Source organism: Homarus americanus, unplaced genomic scaffold, assembly GCF_018991925.1.
Source record: "Homarus americanus isolate GMGI-L3 unplaced genomic scaffold, GMGI_Hamer_2.0 scaffold48406, whole genome shotgun sequence".
In the NCBI taxonomy this organism is placed as follows: Eukaryota; Metazoa; Arthropoda; class Malacostraca; order Decapoda; family Nephropidae; genus Homarus; species Homarus americanus.
In genome coordinates this window covers 41,349-63,032 of record NW_024753828.1, presented here as the reverse complement: position 1 = coordinate 63,032, position 21,684 = coordinate 41,349, and the positions used below count along the sequence as shown (strand labels likewise).

At 41.0% G+C, this 21,684-nt stretch overlaps 1 protein-coding gene across 1 annotated transcript in view; it reads right to left on the bottom strand.

Moving 5' to 3' along the window:
• Window positions 1-441: 441 nt before the first annotated feature.
• Window positions 442-21,684, bottom strand: part of LOC121855547 (tyrosine-protein kinase RYK-like) — a 41,467-nt gene continuing 20,224 nt past the window's right edge. Inside the window, exons 4-8 of the mRNA XM_042350539.1 lie at window positions 21,096-21,255; window positions 9,544-9,693; window positions 8,533-8,692; window positions 2,494-2,630; window positions 442-2,277 (exon numbers count right to left, since the gene is read on the bottom strand). Coding sequence (XP_042206473.1) covers window positions 2,166-2,277; window positions 2,494-2,630; window positions 8,533-8,692; window positions 9,544-9,693; window positions 21,096-21,255 — 719 coding nt within the window. The 3' untranslated portion in view covers window positions 442-2,165. The remainder of the gene's footprint in view (window positions 2,278-2,493; window positions 2,631-8,532; window positions 8,693-9,543; window positions 9,694-21,095; window positions 21,256-21,684) is intronic.

Genomic DNA, 21,684 nt, shown 5'->3' with positions numbered 1-21,684 from the left:
GACACCAGTCTGGTGGCCCTCCTTTGGACATTTCAATCAATTGACAATCTTTAGCATACCTCGGAGACCAGACAGGGTGACAGTTGTCCAGACGGGGAAGCACCTCACTCTTGAAGAGGGTGACGAGCGACGGACCATCCAGATATCTAAACGACCTTCTTATAAGACCTACTAGTTTCGCTGCCTGATTCACTTTCTCACAATGGCCCGAGAACTTCAGTTCATTGTTGGCATACACACCCAGGACCTTTTCATATTCGGTCTCAGTTAATGCAGTGTCTTCGTCCTGTTGGGATATGTGATGCGCCTCCTTACTAGTGTTGCGTCCCAGGTGCATCCTTTTGCACTTCGTGACATTGAATCCTAGCAGCCATTTCCTCGACCATTCTTGAAGCTCACAGAGATCTTTCTACAGCTCTTCACAGTCTGTTTGGTTCTTAATTTCTCAAAATAACTTGGCATTGTCTGCAAACATTTGTATGGAGGAGTGTATAGCTTCTGGCATGTCATTAATGAAGCAGACAAACAACAACGGGTCCAATACACATGATGATTTCGTACCATTTATCACCACGCACTGTTTGCCTTCACGCAGAAAGTCTCCAATTCACGCTTGGATACTAACCCCGAATCCTGTACCCTTCCAGTTTAATTCTGAGCCTTTCATGGAGTACACTGTCGAGAGCCTTGGCAAAATCTCGGTATATTTTGTCGATATTTCTGCCTTGTTCTAGAATTGAGTCCAAACATCTAGTACCTGAGTAACTGTGTTAAGCAGGATCTTCCCGGCATAAAACCGTGTTGGCACTCCTTTACACAGCTGTTTCGTAGCAGATGTTCCATCATGGCATCTCGTACGATGCTCTCTTGTACTTTGTACACTATGCTGGTCAGGCTCACTGGTCTATTATTATTCGTGGAGTGACGATCGCCCTTCTTGAAAAAAATAGGACTCACATAAGCCATCTTCCAGTCATCGGGGACTTTTTGCTCCTCAAAGTATTTGCAGAACGGGATCTTATGGGGCTCCGCAAACTCATTACACAGTTCTCTTAACACTCTGGAGTGTACCATATCTGGGCTGGGACACTTGTGAATCTTTAACTTTGACAGTTTATTTCTTATAACCTCGTCCTAGAACACAATGTGAGTCAGTTCTGTGTCAAAACATCTTTCCTAAAATGCAGGAAGATTGTTTGTTTCCTCTCTTGTGGACATCAAATAAAAAAAAATTGTTCAATGCCTCTGCGCGGGTAGGTAAACTGCCCAGAGGACGGAAAAGCAATTTTTGCACATATTGGCCATCTTGGATTTGACAAGTGAGGGGAAAGGTGCACTTCCCCAATGTTTACACTCCGCATCATCGAGTATAGCCTAACAATAATTATCGCCAACGCGGGTTTTGCCAAATATAAATCGCGAGAGGGCATTAAAACCTAATTATGGTTAACACTGGCTTATTTGGGAATTACTGGCCACTTCGCCTTTAGGCTATTTTTGCCAGGGAAGGTTAACACAGATTATCATAAATTGAGGGATACCTGTATTGGGTCTGTCATCCCCTAGACCTGCCACATTTACACTACCTAAATTTTGACTAGAAGTTGATTGATAAAGCAAGTTCATGGATGACTTTAATATGCTTAGGTATTTATTTGCTTATGTGGTGTATGTTTCAGTTATCATGAATCATCATCACTCGCTGGGTGAAATATACTGGTACTGTACTAGTTTAACTAAGTTACAGTAATCTCATTCACTACTGTCCAAGTTTTTTAAGAAATACAAATCAGTGAATGTTAACATTTGACTCCTAGGAACATGTAAGTACAGTCATGTAAGTATGTGCTGGCAGAAATAAATAGTCCTCATTTTGAATAAATAATCAATAAATGTACGAAAAATAAAACTTATCCTTAAAAATAATGCATTTGTAAATGACATTTGAAAGAGAGAAAAAAAGATACTCTGCATTAATACATTTCAGAATGTTCGTTACACTAACATCCAGCAATTCTCATATTCAGAACCTCTGAAGTTGTAGCTAAAATTGTTTTAATAGTCTAACATCCCCCCACAAAAATACATTACTTATAACCTATTTAACCATTAGATATCAGGTTTCAGGCCTATATTTGTGAACACAGTAACAAACATCAATGCACTCAGATGTATTTGCCAAGGGCTGAGTAGAAATCTTGTAGACAGGAAAGAAGATGAGGGAAACTAGCACGATCTTCAGGCGTTGGGGCCCAGCAACGGGCCATCATTCCAAATCTGAAAGAGAAGTACAGTACATAATATTGAAAACTCAGAAGTGAAAAATACAGTAGTGTACATCCCTGTATTGTACCACGAGTTTTTTTAAGTTTGATTATAATGACTTAATTAATTTCAGTGGTTTCAATGCAGTAAACTAAAAAAAGATTTCATCAACATACTTTTAATAATTTTAATGACCTTGACAATGTTACTGGCAGGTGAGGTACTCACAATTCGTCGGGACAGTTGTGGGGCTGGGCCAAGCGGTAGCCATCCCTTAAGTACGCAGCCATTTCAAAGGGGTCAACTTCAATATAGGGTTGCTGAGCCAATGTTGTTAACTCCCACAATAGAACACCAAACATCCACTGGGAACAAAAGATGAACCATAATTATAAAAGAAAAATGCTAACGAACGCGCATGATTGCCGTAAGTGTCAACAAAGGCTCTAAGAGACTGCTCCTTAAAAGTCGTATTTCTGATGAATTCAGAGAGTTTACTAATCTCAGTCTGTGCAGAGAACTATAGTAAGACCCAGTTATCAGCACAGTGGCATCTCTTTTTTTTTTTCTTTTTTTTTTAAGTTTTGGACTTTGTTATTTTTATTTGATAAAAACATCTGGTCCTACCACCCAATCCCTCTGGTCAAAGATTTTTAAGTTTGCGCATGCGTAATGTGATGTGTGACGTAGCAGTGCCGTCTTTACCACTGCACCTCAAACAAGCCAAACTATCTACCTGACTGCAGTGTTGCCAACGTGCCCTATGCAAGATAATGTTGTAAAACCTAGTTTGCCTGTTTATCGTGAAGGAGAAAACATCGCCTCCTACCTTGTTAGGTTTGAACTGGTAGCTGAGCTGCTTGGTGTGGACAAAGATAGCTATGCTGTAAGATTAGGTAGCCTACTGAGTGGTAAACTGGTACAGATTTATACGTCCCTGTCTGCCAACTTCACAAGAGATTACTCTTTGTTGAAGCAAGACTTCTGATGGTTATCATGTTGATTTCCGCAGAACAAAGATTAGGGCAGGGGAAACATACCAGCAATTTTCAATCCACCTGGGTCATTTGTTTCAACAATGGCTAGAAGCGTCAGAGGTTGAGGAAACCTTTGTGTCTCTCGCTAATCTTATGATATTGGATCAGTTTCTGTCTTCCCTACAGCCAGACCTAAGAATATTCATCAAGGAACACAGGCCAGCGACGCTAGGAGAAGCTGTAGACTTGCTGACAACTGGGCGTCCACTCGCAACGCCTACCCCAAGTCTCCCACTTCAATTCCCCAGTGAAGAACATGAAGCCTCCGTCCGCCAAGGAACCATTCACAGGAGTAGAGAGGAGTAGTTCACCGGCCGTGCTGTGCCACAACTGCGGAGAAAAAGGGCACTTTCGTTCTCGCTGTCCCAGGAATCCCCGCGCCTTCAAATCTACCGACATTCATCAGCCCAGCTACAAGGTCGGATTCTGTTTGGAAGACAGGAGCTGTCCCCATTATTGTGTCAGCGGAACGATAAATGGGTCTTGGGCATCTACTTTCATCAGAGACACCGGTTGCTCATGCATTATTGTCTCTGAAGACGCCCTGCCTGCCGCTGACGTCTCCAGCTGCTCGAAGGTTAGTGTTGCCGATTATTTAGGTTGTGTTGACCTGGGTCTAATGTGGTAAGAGCGCCCATTAAATTCCCCAGTGTTCTCATTAGTGATGTTCCCGGAGTTCATGACCCTAACGACCTGGAATCCTTAAAACTCTCCTCGCCACCTAACCATGCCGCCTCGCCACCCGCCGACTTCGCCTCGCCACCCTCACACGCCACCTCACCTCCAGCAAAGGTCCAAGCTGTGGAGACACGGTCGGCGAAAGAGAAACGACTGCATCCCCTGGTTCTGCTGAAATTGCTGTCACTGACTGTAACGCCCAAGGAGTTCGCCAAGCTTCAAGCCTTGTGTACCAGTCTGACGCGGGTGAGGGAGAAGGTGACTTCCGGGGAGGAGGATCAGGCTAGAGATGGGTCTGTTTACAAAGTTTGTTTGTATTAATGGTCTGTTACATAGGTCTTGTGTGTCATCCAAGCAACCAGCCAAAGTAGGTCGGATTTTACTGGTTGTCCTTGATGACTGTCGTAGCAACATTATCACTGTAGCTCATGAGAGCCCTCTAGCTGGACACTGTTCTCGTAGGAAGACTTATATGAAGGTTGCTGATCAGTTTTATTTGCCAGGTATGGAAGTGGATATTAGAGCTTTTTGTAGTTGTGATCAGTGCCAGCGTATGTCTGCCAAGGGTAGAGTCCGTCCTGTTTCTCTTAACCCTTTACCCATCATTACAGACCCATTTTCTCGGGTAGCCATAGATTTTGTTGGACCATTCTTACCCCCTTCCTCTAAGAAGCCTAACTTATATACAGCTAATTTGTTAATGAAATATCATCGCAGGGCCTACACTAACTTTGCTCGTGTCCTTGACGTTGTTCCCAAGCTGGAGTCAGTAGAGGCACCACCCTGCAAGAGTTAGTGTGAAGTTCAGGCGCCAGACTCGGATGATCTCAGTTGTCAGTTACCGATAACACCAGATGGTATAGAAGAATCCTCTACGACTGGCAATAGGCCCAAACTTAAGCCTGGGCCGAAGTGGATCCCACGTGCAGTTCCTTGATATGGCCTTACGATATTTGGTTATCAAGTTACCACTTATTCTTTTTAATGTGACCTTTCTCTATTCTTTATTTTGCTCTGTATATTTAATCATTTGCTGTAGGATTGTTATATGTTTGTTGTACTAATCTTAAGTTTTAATCTACCTTACAGTATATTTTTGTTGGGGGAGCTGTGTAAGGGCGGTAACGAGCAGGATGGTTGTCCGCCGCTCGTTTGCTTGTTCGCGGCCCCACTAGGGGTGGTAGACGGAGGTGAGAAGGTCGCTGCTGCTTCGTCACACAGCAGACACTGCCCAGCCAGCACCACAGCTGCACTTCCTCCGCTGTTCGATTACAATTCTGGTTGTGTGCTCATCTGAGGCTCCTGGGGTTCGTGGGCTAATTCCCCAGTCCTTCACTATTCGGCTGTCAATCTCCGGACACCTCCTCCAGCTACTACCGCGGCTGCCACGTCATCGCCACTTCCCCCATGCCCTATTCACCGTCTGTGCCCTGGCGTCTCTCCTGTGTGGCAAGACATCACCCACCAATGCTGGCACCAAATGAGGAAGCTGCCCTGGACCTTCCCCCTGACAGCGGACCACCGCGTTAACGGAACATTCCACCGGGCTGTCGCCGTAGGAAATATCTGTACTTTGTTTGACTCCCATAATTGTTTGACTTCCGTAATTGTTTGACTCCCGTAATTGTTTATTTAATATTTGCGTGAGTGGTGTCAATTATTGTGATTATTTTCGTAGTAAAGAGATGTCAATCTCTAACGGTTGTTGTTTCCCCTGGAAACCCACGGTTCTTGACTTTCCTTTTATAAGATCCTGATTAGGCTGGCAAGGGATTTATATCCCAAAGTCCTAAGCCTTTACAACTGGGCAGGAGCTTTCTCCCCTGAGGCACTTCCAGATCTGATGCAGGAGGCAGTGCAGGCCCGCATCGATGCGTCTGAGCCTGTTATTCGTGCTGCTCTTACCTCCCCTGCCCTCACTGATCATCCCATCACACAGTTCGAGCTTGACAGTGCTCGTCGCTCTAGAAAAGACACCTCTCCTGGGGATGATCAGATAACCTACTCCGTCCTCAACACCTGTACTAATATTCCTAACGGACCTTGCTCGCTCTCTACAATATGTCTTATGAACATGGGGTTCTCCCGTCTAACTGGAAAAATGACACTATTATCCCCATCCCTAAGCCGGGAGATCCTGGGAAATATCGACCCATTAGTCTTACCTCCTGTGTTTGCAAGATGATGGAGAGGATACTCCATTGTCGCCTTCTTCATACCATAGGCGGCTTCCACAACTCCCTCAATGGTTTCATTCAACATCGCAGCACAGCACACTCCATTGCTTCCTTTTATTGCAATCAGAATGCCCTCGTCTCCGTCTTCCTTGATATCAAGGGAGCCTTTGATATAGCTCAACCTGCCCTCATTTTAGCTGAACTTGCACGGTTAGGGGTTAAAGGGAGACTTCATTGATGGATCGCCTCTTACCTCACTGGACGTCAGGCCCGGGTTTGCATTGAAGGCTCTATATCTCCTGTTCAAGAAATGAACCTCAGCACCTCCCAAGGTGGAGTCCTGAGTCCCACCTTGTTTAACACTCTAATGCACTCTATTGCATCTCTCCCGTGGCCGACAGAAGTTGTCCACTCAGGATATGCCTCCAAGCTCCTGACTACCTCAGCATGCAGGAAGCTCTTGATCTGTTCTCCAGAGTGTGATTCACTTGGTTTCCTTCTTTCAACTACGAAAACAAAAGCCATGTGGCATGGTCGTGTTGTACCTCCCCCCCTTCTCTTATCAGGAACGCCCTTGGACTGGGTTAATGAGACAAAATACCTGGGTGTGAATGTAACTCGCACACGTTGTCAGATCCCTGAAGTCCGCTATCTTCGAGACATATGCTTTCGGCGCCTTGGTGCCGCCATCCTGTACTTCTCACCATGTACAAGTCCTTTGTCCGTTCCTGTGTCGACTACGCTGCCCCTGCCCTCGTCAACATTAGTCGGACTGCTGTCAACCGTCTCGAAGTTATCCAGAGGAAAGCTGCTCGTATCATCCTCGGGGCCCCGCAGTGGACATGCTCTACTTCTCTATATACCGAACTTGGTCTTTCCCCCTTACAGGATTGTGTCCAGGAGTTTTACCTAAAAACTACCGTTTCCATTCTACAGGATCCTCGGGGCAAATATGTCCAAGCCAACTTGACTCCTGCTGTCTGAGGCCGACCTCCATCTAGATGACAGTGGTGAGGGTCACTCATCCGAGCCCTTCAGGAACACGACCTCCTGCCTGATATTGTTGTCACCCCTGCTGTTGGTTTGTCTCCTTCTCCGTGGCTGTATTTTCAACCTGGAGTGATTGCCCTCGGTGGACCGCTCCCGAAATCCCACGTAAACCCTGTTATTCTCTGCAAATACCACCTCTACAGGATCGCCCATTGGTCCCCAGGTAGGGTCGTCCTCTACACTGATGGCTCTGTTGACCCCGCTACAGGTAGGGCCAGGGGTGCTGTCTACATCTCCTGTCCTGATGCCCCTGAGCCTATCAAACTTTATCTCAAGAGTTTCTGACGGGGCATCCTCCACTCAGGCTGAACTGATAGCCCTCCTTGCTGCCCTTCTTGATGAGGAAGAAGCCGATGGTTTCTGCCCCTTACTTGTCTGCTGCGATTCCAGGTCTGCTCTCGACAGAGTCGCATTTGGATCAGGGGAAAATAAGGACCTCATCCTCCGAATACAAGGGTTAACATCCACCCTTCAGGATGTGACATTCCTATGGATACCCAGTCATGTCGGTATCTTGGGGAATGAGGCAGCAGATGGCCTTGCCAAGACTGGCTGTAACAAGGCCACACCTGACTACGTTGTTCCTCGAACACTTTTACAGTTTAGGACCCAAATTCGCCGCAAACAGAGAGAAGCTCGGGAAGCAGCCATCCCCCTGGACTCCCCGCCCACTTGGTACGATGTCCTCCGTAAACTTCCTAACCTCTCGTATGTTTATGGGAAAGGGTCGCGGAAAAGGGACGTTATTGCTGCCCGTATCATCATTGGGTAAGACTTTGCTTGGGAGATTGGTATCCCTGCATCCCCTGAGCAACGCATTATGCAGAAGACCCGACAGCAGCACCCTTGTCCACTACCTCCTTAGATGTCCATACACACAATGCTTCCGTGACGCCTGCTGGACCACCACTCCACGACCCTCTGATGGAGACACAATGATCCTCCCCATACTGGCCAGATATTATGTAAATAATATTGATGATGTGTTCAAGGATTATCCTTCCTTCCTTAGGCTTTAGTATGCACCTTTATAATATTTATATATACTTGTGACACTTGCCAGATGTTCTGGTGTTATTGTACAGGGGTACCTAGTGACAGCACTAGGATCCCGCTTCCTCTATCAATAAGTAAATACTGAAATTGAATTGATTTGAAAAATGCTAAATGTTTATACTGTAACAGTACATATATACTGTACCGTACATGGAGTAATTGGATTGCTCATACATTCCATAAATTGAAATTACTGCATTGAAATAATACACTTAGAACAATCTATAAATATTTTAAGTAACAAAAGTAAAACAATATCATTAACTTACCACATCATTGGCAGGAGTGAACTGTTTATGGATAAGGGCCTCAAGGCTAAGCCACTTCACTGGGCGGTTTTCGTTGTCACCCAAACAGTGGTAGTCCTGTGGGAACAAATCACGAGCAAGTGCTGTATCTGACACCCGGACTTGGAGTTCTGAATCTATCCTGAAAAAAAAAAATACATATATATAGTATCATTAGTATAAATTGGTGAGAATGCCAGTGTATGTCTTTCTGGATAACATTGAGAACAATTATTATGCCACATTCCTCGTATTGATGTGTCAACCTACTTTTAAGGAGTGGGGACTTCCAAGGGCCCTCTCAGCTGGCAAGGCAGGGTTGCTACTCCCTGAGGTAATCAAAGATTACCTGCATAGTTTAATTTTTTTATTACTCTGGCTTGACCTGGGACCACCAGGTGGTAGCCATGAAGATATGGTGTTCATCTCTCTTCCCGAAGGTTATTGGGTTGAACCTGGTACACCCTCACACCCTCAGCTTGCTTATCTGTCTGAGTTACGAACTTTACAAATGGGAAAATTAAGGTGGTCAAGTGCCAGTGCAAACCACACTGCTTCTTGTGTACTGGAGGCTTAGTTCTAAGTGTGTTGTTATCCATACTGTCTCAAATAGGCCATGAAGCCTATTGGACCCACCGTCACCTCTACACCAAATAGTTCAAGTGACTAAAGACAAAGAGCACCAGAGAAGGGAACCATGAAAATTTTCAGAGAAATGGGATTTAATTACAATCCTAATGTGTTTTTGAATTAGGCAATATGTACAGACAATAAGTGAGAAACTGGAATGACTGTATCCCAAGAAAATTAACCAAGAACTTTCTTCCTTTTGACTATGGTAATACTGTACATACATGACTAGAGGAAGTAATTCTATTACCTGTACTTTATATAAGAAATACAATGAACTTTAAATAGTAAGAGTATTATGAGGGTAAGCTAATAATGAAAAGAAGTACAATATCACTCTTAAAATTATGATACATTACTTACAGACAGTTTCTGGTAGCAACATCTTTATGAAGAAGTCGTTGTTGGTGAAGGTGAATGAGACCAAGACACACTTGTATAGCAATGTGAACCACATCCCTGGTTAGGAGCTTCACACCTTCACTTGAGCCTCGGCTACACCCAAGTAAGTATCTGGTGGAAGAGGAACTTGTTTACTGATCAAATATTACAGAAAAATGGTGTTGATATTTTTCTTACCCACATCTAAACTATTTCTGAAAAAATTCTCCTACTTCGGTGAGAACTACAGTACCTGTATTATGCTCAACAGTTTTGTGAGTGTGATGCACCATAATAAAGTAAAAAACTATATTTTGCAAAGCATTTCATGAAATTTTTTATCATGAATTCCTTTTATGACTAAGGAGATGAAATGAGTGACCAGTGAGACCCGTACTGTTTAGGCCAGTGGCCCCCAACCTTTTGTAAGCTCTGGGACACATTTGTCCTTGTAAATTTAGTGGGGGGCGCCAAGACTTTGGATCTACATCCAAGAAAAAAATCTCAGATATACTATACAGTTACAGGGATATTTGCAGTTTTCCACAAATCTAACTGTTACCAGTTACATACTTTTTACATTTACTCTTGGATCATGCTTGGGAAAAAAACTTAGAAGTACCTGTATTGAAATCATCTTGTGTCACAGAGAGACTTCTGGTTGAAGCTAGTTTGATTAAGGAATTAAAATCAATAAACCTTAGTGATAGTCAGTTCAAAACTGATAATATGTTACATAAATTTATTTGTCAGTGGCCCAAGGTTAAAAATGCTTTGAAAACCTTGGATCTAGATGTAGGATAGTTATTTAGTGGGTCCCTTATTTTTGACCTGACCTGACGTGACTAATCACGTCGCCCCCTTTCACTTAAGCTCCTCTACATGTGTGTTGGTGTTGGTGTGGGGATTAGTGGATGACATCATTATGACCTGACCTCATGTTTAATAAGGTCACCCTGTATATTTAAGCCTCTCTCTGACCATGAAATCAAAATAGCAAGAGAATCCAAGGCAAATCCCAAGGGATTTTTCCAGGTATATAGAACAAAGGTCAAGGGCAAAGTTGGGCCTTTAAAGTCAGGGAGGGGAGAAGTGATAAATGGCAGTGAAGAAATAAACAAAGCATTGAACAGCTACTTCTTATCAGTTTTCACAGAAGAAATTAGCGAGGAAATTCCAGAGGTGGAACTGATATTTAGGGGAAAGGAAGAAGAGAAATTAAAGAATATCACTATCAGAAAAGAGGATGTTCTTCAGAGGATAAATTGACCTCTGACCCAGCTTGGAGAAGGTCGTGCCCGATCGTGCTCCCGTTAGAGACCAAGGAAAATGGCCGCTTTGGATCGTTGTGTCGTGGGGGAAGAGGAGGGGAGTGTGGGGAAAGACGACCTCCTTGCCACTCTGTTAAGGCAGCTGGGGCAGTTGAGGAGTGAGGTTGACACTCTAAAGGGGGAAAATGAAGCCCTCAGGACGGAACTCCTTCAGGTAGGTGTCCTGCCTAGCAGGACACCTGCGAAGGAGGAGCAGGCGTGGAGAGTGGTTGTCTCCAAGGGGACTAGGGTCAGGCTCAGGAAAGCTGACCAGGGTGTGGAGTGTAGTAACCCTTACCAGGTGCTACAGGAAGCTGGCGAGGAAGAGAAGAGGCAGGACGGTATGGATCAAGGAGAGGAAAGGGCAGTTGTACAAACCCTGCCCACAGGTAAGGTCGTGGTAGTTGGTGACAGCCAGGTGAGGTTTATGGATAGGGCTTTTTGTGCGAGAGATAGGAAACGTAGGACTAGGGTGTGTTTTCCTGGGGCTGGGATAGGGCATGTAGCCGAGAGGTTAGACAGGGTTTTGTCAGGGGAGGGTACCAATCCAGTAGTGTGTCTTAGTGTGGGAGGAAACGAGATAGGTAAGGTTAGGAGTGAGGAACTTTTCAAGAGGTATAGGGAGGCGCTGGGGAAGATTAGAGATAGGGGAGGGATCCCGATAGTATGTGGTGTCTTGCCTAGAAGAGGGGTTGGTCGTGAATGGCTGTCCAGGGCAATTGCTATAAATTGCCGACTGGAAAAACATTGTGCAAACAATGGTTGGGCATTCATTGATAACTGGCAACGATTCTATGGCAACGACTACCTGTACTGTCGCGACGGAGTACACTTGTCTCGTGAGGGGGTAAAGACGTTGTCTGCATCCCTGGAGCGTGAAATTGTCACTCCGAAGGGGGGGTTTCGCCAGTAGAGAGGGGTCGGGGAAAGTGGGAGTCAAAAAACAAGCAGGTCCTGGGAAGTAAAATTAGTTGCTCAGGAACAAGGGGTAAAACAGGACCAGGGAAGAGTAGGTTTAAATGTATATTATACAAACAGTAGGGGCAGTTCAAAAGATATCGAAGTCTTTAAACTGCTAAGGGAACATATGGGCACGGGGGTGGAGGAGACTGCAGTGGGAGCGGGTAAACAAAGTGAAAGACTACAGGGAAATAGTGTTAGGAATGATGACAAAACTAAATTAGACAGGGAGTTTAAAACTAAATGCGGTAAGGGGAGGACTCAGAACACGACTAACTTAAATGTATACTACACGAACAGTAGAAGTATGAGAAACAAAATGGATGATATTAGGGCCTTGGCATGTACCGAAAAATCGATATAATTGCATTCACTGAAACATGGATCAACCTAGACACACGTGAGTTACCAGTCGAATACCAAATTGCGGGATACAAACTGTTCCATACCGATAGGCAGACCAGGAAAGGAGGCAGAGTAGCAATCTATGTTAGGGATAATCTGAAGTGTGAAATAAATAAGGAAATAAAAACTGAGAGGAATACAGAAACAATTTGGATAGAATTAAGCGATGGTCGGGAAAAATTAATCACAGGAGTAATATATAGACCCCCCAGTCTTGATAGCGTCAATGAGCGACTTATCTGGGATGAAATGCGCAGGGCTTCCATACACAACAAAGTCTGTATAGTAGGCGACTTTAACCTTGGCCAAATAGATTGGACTGACCTTACGGGTAACTCAGAATCTCAGGATTTTCTCGAGACGATCCAGGACTGTTTCCTAAGTTAACATATAACCGAACCCACACGGGGTAATAATATACTGGACTTACTTCTGTCGAACAGAGAAAACCTAATTAGCAATGTCGAGGTAGGGAACGAACTTGCAAACAGCGATCACAAAGAAATTCGATTCCAGTTAGATTTTCAGGGCAGACGTAAGGAAAATTCCACTAAAGTACCAGATTTCAGAAGGGCAAACTTTGACAGTTTAAAGAGGCAGCTGAGAGAGGGGGTGTCGCGCTTGGCTGTGAACCTGACAGATGACACCGACCTGATAACGAGATCTGAGATTGCCGAGTTCCACGACAATTTAAATAGTGAGTTACTTAATGCACAAAGGCAGAACATACCATACAAAAAACTCAGATCAGACAACAATGACCCTAAATGGATAAATAATTATTTAAAGAACATCATTGGCCAAAGGAAGGCTATAGGTAGAAGGATAAATCGTGGCGAAATTCACCTCCGGGACTATTATAGGGTATTGGCGAGTAGGGTTAAAACCGAGATAAGGAAAGCAAAGGGGAATAATGAGGTAAGGATAGCAAGGGAGGCAAAGACAAACCCCAAAGGATTCTACCAAATGTATCAAACTAAAACACGAGAAAAGATTGGACCAATACGGTCAGACTTCGGCGAGCTCACTGATAACGACGGAGAAATGAGCAATAATTTGAATAAATATTTTTCAACAGTTTTCACCACAGAAAATTTAAACATGATACCCGAGGCACCGACTCTATTCAGAGATAGTGAAGAAAACAAATTAAGTGAGATAGTAGTGACTAGTAACGATGTTAGTAAGCAAATAGACAAACTAAAGCCTAATAAGTCACCTGGTCCCGATGAGATATTTGCCAGAGTATTAAAGGAATGTAAGGAAGAGCTTAGTATGCCCTTAGCAAAGTTGTTTAACATGTCATTAAAAACAGGTGTAGTACCAGAATCCTGGAGGATAGCGAATGTAATACCGATTTTCAAGAAGGGGATAGATCACTATCCTCTAACTACCGCCCAATCAGTCTAACATCAATAGTAGGCAAATTACTGGAAGCAATCATTTCAAACTCTATTCGAAATCACCTGGAGAAGCACCGATTGATCAATGATTCCCAGCATGGCTTCACAAGCGGACGTTCTTGCCTAATTAATCTATTAACATTCTTTTCATCAGTTTTCGAATCGGTGGACGAGGGGCACAATTATGATGTGGTATATCTCGACTTTAGCAAAGCCTTCGACAGAGTCCCCCACGAAAGACTAATTAGAAAGGTAGAAGCTCATGGCATCAAAGGTGACATCCTTAAATGGATTAGGGCGTGGTTACAGGACAGGAAACAGCGAGTGAGCATTAACGGCACTAAGTCCCATTGGAGCAACGTCACAAGTGGAGTTCCCCAAGGCTCAGTACTTGGACCATTATTATTTATTATATACATAAACGACATAGATATCAGCATTGACAGCAACATAAGTAAATTTGCTGATGACACTAAAATAGGACGTGTTATCAAATCTGACGAGGACTCGGCAAAACTACAGGAAGATCTAAACAAATTTTTCGAATGGTCTGAAAAATGGCAGATGAAATTCAACGTCGACAAATGTAAAGTACTCGGTATAGGAGATGTAAACAGGGAAACCAGATACCAGTTGAACAACGATGCCATAGAGAAATCCGACTGCGAGAGAGATTTAGGAGTAATGATAAGTAGGAACCTTAAGCCAAGTAAACAATGTCTTTTTGCTTGTAACAAGGCTAATAAAGTACTTGGGTTCATACAAAGGAGTGTTAGTTACAAGACTAGCGAGGTCATCCTAAAACTGTATCTTGCTCTTGTGAGACCACACCTGGATTATGCAGTTCAGTTCTGGTCACCGTATTACAGAATAGATATAGAATCCTTGGAAAGAATTCAGAGGAGAATGACAAGACTAATCCCGGGCATTAGGAACCTTGAGTATAGAGACAGGTTAAAGCATCTTAATTTGCACTCCCTTGAGAGACGTAGAGCGAGGGGCGACCTGATAGAGGTGTATAAGTGGAAGGCAGGGCTAAACAAAGGGGACATTACAAAGGTACTCAAACTATCCAACCAGGAGCGAACTCGTAACAATGGTTTTAAATTAGACAAATTTAGATTTAGGCGTGAAATAGGTAAACACTGGTTTGGAAACAGAGTAGTGGATGAATGGAACAAGTTACCAAATATCATCATTAACTCGAATACGCTGAATTGCTTCAAACATAGGTTGGATGCTCATATGAGCAATAGGGGTTGGGTGTAAACGGGACTGCCCAGTGTGGGCCAATAGGCCCGCTGCAGTTTCCTCCATTCTTATGTTCTTATGTTCTTAATAAACTAAAGAAGATAAAATCCCCAGGGCCGGATGAAATTTTCCCTCGAGTCTTGAAAGAGTGTAGGGAACAGATTAGCGGACCCCTCGTAAATTTATTTACAAAATCATTAGACACGGGAGTTGTGCCAGATTTGTGGAAACAGGCAAATGTAGTGCCCATATTCAAAAAGGGAGACAGAGCATCAGCGTCAAATTACCGTTCGATCAGTTTGACGTCAGTAGTGGGGAAATTTCTTGAATCAATTATAGCAGATAGCATCCGAGCGCATTTAGAGAAAAGCAAATTAATCTACGACTCTCAACATGGGTTTACAAAGGGAAAATCTTTTCTAACAAATTTGCTGACGTTTTTTAGGAAAGCCTTCGAGGTAGTAGATAATGACGAAAATTACTATGTTAATTACTTAGACTTTAGCAAAGCATTTGACAGAGTACCGCATCAGAGGCTTCTGAGAACAATTAAGGCTCATGGTATCGAGGGGAAGTTTTAAATTATATAAAATAATGGCTCACTGATAGAACGCAGAGGGTCAGCATAGATGGTGTTAAATCTGAGTGGGGCCGTGTAACCAGTGGGGTTCCCCAGGGGTTAGTACTAGGCCCACTCTTGTTCACAATCTACATAAACGATCTAGATACTGGGATCAGCAGTGACATAAGCAAGTTTGCGGATGACACCAAAATAGGGCGGCAGATTAATTCAGGGCAGGATGCAAATTCATTACAGGAGGATCTAAATAAACTGCAGGGGTGGTCTGAAAAATGGCAAATGAAATTCAACACCAGCAAGTGCAGCGTACTTAATATTGGAAGAACAAAACTGTCAATGCATACTGCCTTACCAACATCAACCTAGGGGTACTTGTAAGCCTGGACCTACGGCCTAGAAAACAGTGCGTTTATGTTCGAAATAAGGCAAACAGAGTATTGGGTTTTATATCTAGAAGTGTAAGTAATAAGAGTGCAGAGGTCTTATTGCAACTATATCTTGCGCTAGTCAGGCCGCACCTCGATTATGCGGTGCAGTTCTGGTGCCCTTATTATAGAATGGATATCAATTCACTCGAGTCGGTGCAGCGAAGAATGACGAAAATGATTCCGGGACTTAGAAACCTTCCATTTCAGGATAGGTTAAAGAAACTAAATTTGCATTCCCTAGAAAGACGAAGAGTGCGGGGAGATATGATAGAAGTATTTAAGTGGGTGAAAGGAATCAATAAAGGGGATATAGATAAAGTTCTTATAATATCCGAGCAGGGTAGGACTTGGAGCAACGGATTTAAGTTGGATAAGTTTTAGTTTAGGAGGGAGATAGGAAGGAACTGGTTCACAAATAGGGTGGTGGACAAGTGGAACAAGCTTAGCAACTTTGTAGTAAGTGCTGGAACGCTGAAAGTTTCAAAAGGAGGCTGGATAGGTTCATGGATGATAGAGAGTGGTAGTAACTCTCGACAGGAGCTGCCATGCACAGGCCAACCGGCCTATTGCAGACTCCTTATTTTCTTATGTTCTTAATGTAATCCAGTTGCCTCTGAAGATGTCTTGAATAAAGACGAAAGCTAAGGTGCTCCGTTGTTTCCCTTTCCCTGTGTGATTTTATCAATATATATATATATATATATATATATATATATACACACAAGTAAATCACTATAGGTCACGTGATCGCCAGTGAGACAGACTAAGTCTGTACTCACCCTGAAGAAGAATTACACGAGCACTTAATCTTTTTCCTGTATATCAGTATATATATATATATATATATATATATATATATATATATATATATATATATATATATTATATATATTATATATATATTATATATATAATATATATATAATATATATATATATATATATATATACATATATATACATATATATATGTTATATATATATATTATATATATATATATATATATATTATATATATATATTATATATATATATTATATATATATATATATATATAATATATATATATATATATATATATATATATATATATATATATATATATATATATAAAACCCACAGGGTACCGTTTTAAGTGAAAACCACGCTAAGTGAACAACAGAACATTTGGGATTAATTCCAATAGAAACTGGCCCGACCCCCAAACTCCACTTTTTCTGACACAATACCTATGTTCTAGTAAAGATAACATCTTAATTTTATGATGGTACATGCACACAATTAATACTTAAGAGAAATAGAGAAACACAGTCCCAAGTTAATGTCCATTCAAATAATGGACTCCACTCCCTCACCCTCTTCTCACACTACACTCACTGGCTCTTCCCTCTGAGAAATTTTGGGGGGAAAACCACTAAATTTTAATAAATAATACTTCAATCTAAAGTTAGGATAATACAATTGACATTGCTGGATTCCTTGTAAGACCAGGAATATTTTGAACATAAATATCATATATTTTGCACAAAAGATAACATATTTACTCAGAGTAAACATTATATCTAAAATTTGTATGTCTAATGCAAAATCTATGATGTTTATATTCAAAATGATCACCAAATTGTAAGAATTCCAGCAATGTAAATTATATTCTGGCCGGGTAATTTGTATGAATTTTATGAGCTAAAACAAATATCTTCAGTTAATAAAAAAAAAATATTCTTCACAACACTATCTGTCAATCAAAGTACCCCACCTTGCCTCCCCCCCTCTTCCAACCGCGCGGTCCGTCCCAACCCTCCCCCCCACCCCCCACCAATCCTCCCTTCAAGAGATGTTGGGTGAAAAAACTAAATTTTAACATTTAGTATTAAATAATACCTCAGATTAAAGTTAGGATAATATAATTGACATTGCTGGATTCCTTGTAAGACCAGGAATATTTTGAATATAAATGTCATATATTTTGCACAAAAGATAACATATTTACTCAGAGTAAACATTACATCTAAAATTTGTATGTCTAATGCAAAATCTATGATGTTTATATTCAAAATGATCATCAAATTATAAGAATTCCAGCAATGTAAATTATATTCTGGCCGGGTAATTTGTATGAATTTTATGAGCTAAAACAAATATCTTCAGTTAATAAAAAAAAAAAATATTCTTCACATGGTAACAGATTGTCAGTCGGTCCCTCCCTACCAGATGTGTGGGAAAACCAGAATATTTACCTTTTTAGTAATAAATAATACCTCAAACTAAAGTTAGGATAATATAATTGACATTGCTGGATTCCTTGTAAGACCAGGAATATTTTGAATATAAATGTCATATATTTTGCACAAAAGATAACATATTTACTCAGAGTAAAACATTATATCTAAAATTTGTATGTCTAATGCAAAATCTATGATGTTTATATTCAAAATGATCATCAAATTGTAAGAATTCCAGCAATGTAAATTATATTCTGGCCGGGTAATTTGTATGAATTTTATGAGCTAAAACAAATATCTTCAGTTAATAAAAAAAAATATTCTTTACGACACTATCTGTCAATCAAAGTACCCCACCTTGCCTCCCCCCCTCTTCCAACCGCGTGGTCGGTCTGTCCCAACCCTCCCCCCACCCCCCACCAATCCTCCCTTCAAGAGATGTTGGGTGAAAAAACTAAATTTTAACATTTAGTATTAAATAATACCTCAGATTAAAGTTAGGATAATATAATTGACATTGCTGGATTCCTTGTAAGACCAGGAATATTTTGAATATAAATGTCATATATTTTGCACAAAAGATAACATATTTACTCAGAGTAAACATTATATCTAAAATTTGTATGTCTAATGCAAAATTTATGATGTTTATATTCAAAATGATCATCAAATTGTAAGAATTCCAGCAATGTAAATTATATTCTGACCAGGTAATTTGTATGAATTTTATGAGCTAAAACAAATATCTTCAGTTAATAAAAAAAAAACAATATTCTTCACACGGTAACAGATGGTCGGTCGGTCCCTCCCTCCCCCCACCTCCCCTCCCTACCAGATGTGTGGGAAAACCAGAATATTTACCTTTTTAGTAATAAATAATACCTCAATCTAAAGTTAGGATAATATAATTGACATTGCTGGATTCCTTGTAAGACCAGGAATATTTTGAATATAAATGTCATATATTTTGCACAAAAGATAACATATTTACTCAGAGTAAACATTATATCTAAAATTTGTATGTCTAATGCAAAATCTATGATGTTTATATGCAAAATGATCATCATATTGTAAGAATTCCAGCAATGTAAATTATATTCTGGCGGGGTAATTTGTATGAATTTTATGAGCTAAAACAGGCAGGCAGGCAGTCAGGCAGGGTGGGGCGAATCTAAAAATAGCGTCTCGAGCCAGACACTCTGCGTGTATACATGGAAAAAACCGGCTAAGTGAAAGTTTGGCTCTGGCGAGGCACCGCGCTAAGCGAAACCGTGTTAAGCGAGGTATTACTGTATATATATATATATATATATATATATATATATATATATATATATATATATATATATATATATATCTATGTATAATATATATCCAGCAGGTTGCTCATTAACCAAAAAATTCGTTAACCGAAACCATTGTTTCAATGGGTTTTTGGGTAATTGGTTCCAGCTCACCGAAAATTGCCTAAATTCAACAAAAATGGTAGAAAAGTTCACTTACTTTGAGGTGTGTATGTAGAAGGCTCCTGGATGATGATGATGATGGTGGGAATTAGAATGGGGGTGGAGGAGAAGAGAAGGCATTGGGGTGGAAGAGAAGTCACCCCATGGCACTATTTCACCCATAAAATTTTAGTTCTCTTGGTGTATTTCAAGATTATTTTCTTTAAATCAACACTGCACTGCATTATATATTGTCAATATGTAAAATATATTTCATAATGACCAATAATTTGCTTGGAAACACAGAAAAAAAGCGTTTAGTTGAAGAGAATCTCAAGCAAGATGTTACCTCCAGTGAAAACAGAGAGAGACTAACGCCTGTTTGCTGTGTTAAGAGGCTGGATGCCGCGCATTAAACTAGCCACTTTACCTTCAATTATGTTCAATAATTGTTAAAATGACTAAAAAATTGAATATTAAACTTTTAAAATTATTGAATAGTATAAACTTCTTGATATTTACTAAAATAGTAAGGAATTTAAGCCCTAGAACCGATTAATGTATTGGCGGACTAATACTAAAGCTGGTTGACCGGCCAGTGCAAGCGAAAACATGTTAAGGTCGGTTCGTAAGAAATTCGTTAACCGAATTTTTGTTCGTTAACCGAATTTAAGAATCTTATGGGAGGCAGTTCGTTAACCGAAATTTCGTTAACCGAGGCGTTCGTTAACCGAGGGACCACTATATAAACTTACGGGATAGCAATTAAAAAACTCAAGTCACATCTTTTTGATCTATGAACACCAGAGAATCCGATGAGGTATTGAAATTTTTATCAGTTTTGTATTATGGAAAGTAAATAGTCCTCTGAAATATAAACAGTCTATTGCTTATCTCTGGAATATAACAGAAGAATCTCATCATCTACACGCGAAAATCCGCCCACAAAGCACGTCATTCTGAATACTTGACGTCAGTTTAATTTTTGCCTTTGACAGCTCAGACACTGCTTAGCTTAAAAAGTTAATCTTAGAAAATTAATATAAGCTCGTAGCCTGATTTTCACAAGCCATGTATATAGTAAAGGAGTCTGGTGAATGAACTGTATCGGTTGTGGAATTAAGGACCAGCATTCTAAAATCTCCATTTATATTACATGTGAATAGTTTATATTCAAGAGATTGGACAGTTGGCTTCATAACATTAGATTGAGACCATTTCATTTAGGAAAGCAGCCTGAATTTTGGAAGGAGACACTACTATATAATACTTAAGATATAATCTAGTGGACAAAAGTGAAAGGTATAGAAAGAAGCCTATCAATTTTTTTCAAGCATAAATTTAAATATTTTCAGTGGTGTATTCTTAAAAGTTTAATTCAAGGCTAGTTTTAATCCCAATACTGTATAGTGAATACAAACTGCAAACATCATATCAAAAGTTAATGCTGCTTCATACAAACCTTTGTCAAATAACTTGGCAATGCCGAGTAACTAAGAGGGGTCGAGTAGTTACCAAAGTCATAACTCACGTTTTGAGATTGGAGAGTCCCAGATGAGGGTAAAGGAGAAGTGGGTGTCGTGGGTCAGAAAGACACACTCCTAATACAGGCAGAAGGTGCTGGTGATGCAACCCCGCGAGCAGCAGTCCCTCCCTCACTACCAGACGTGCTTGCGATGACGAAGCCTCAGCTGTTGGATGATTGATTAATACATAAACAGGTGTCACGGTTTTGCTTCACATAAATTTCCTGCATGAGCTTTTTATTAAAGAAATAATCACATCCCCAAGACTATTATCTAACGTGAATAATAAGTCCCAATAGGTGAATAAGGAACTTTCCTTAATTCAGAGTTAGAGGGGGGTGTACCTACTTCAGTGAGTGTAATAAATGATAATAATAATTTACGGTTTATTAAGATAACATGGCAGCCCGAAGGCTGAAAATGTACAATGAACAGAGATGAAAAGTTACAAATGGTAGAATCGGGGAGTGAGTCACTTGATTGACAAAAGCTTCCAATACAGAAACATAAGAAACATAGTCAACATATAGATTAACTGTAGATCTGGTACTGTGGGAGCTGGTCTTGTAGACATTCTAGTGACCTGATGTCGGC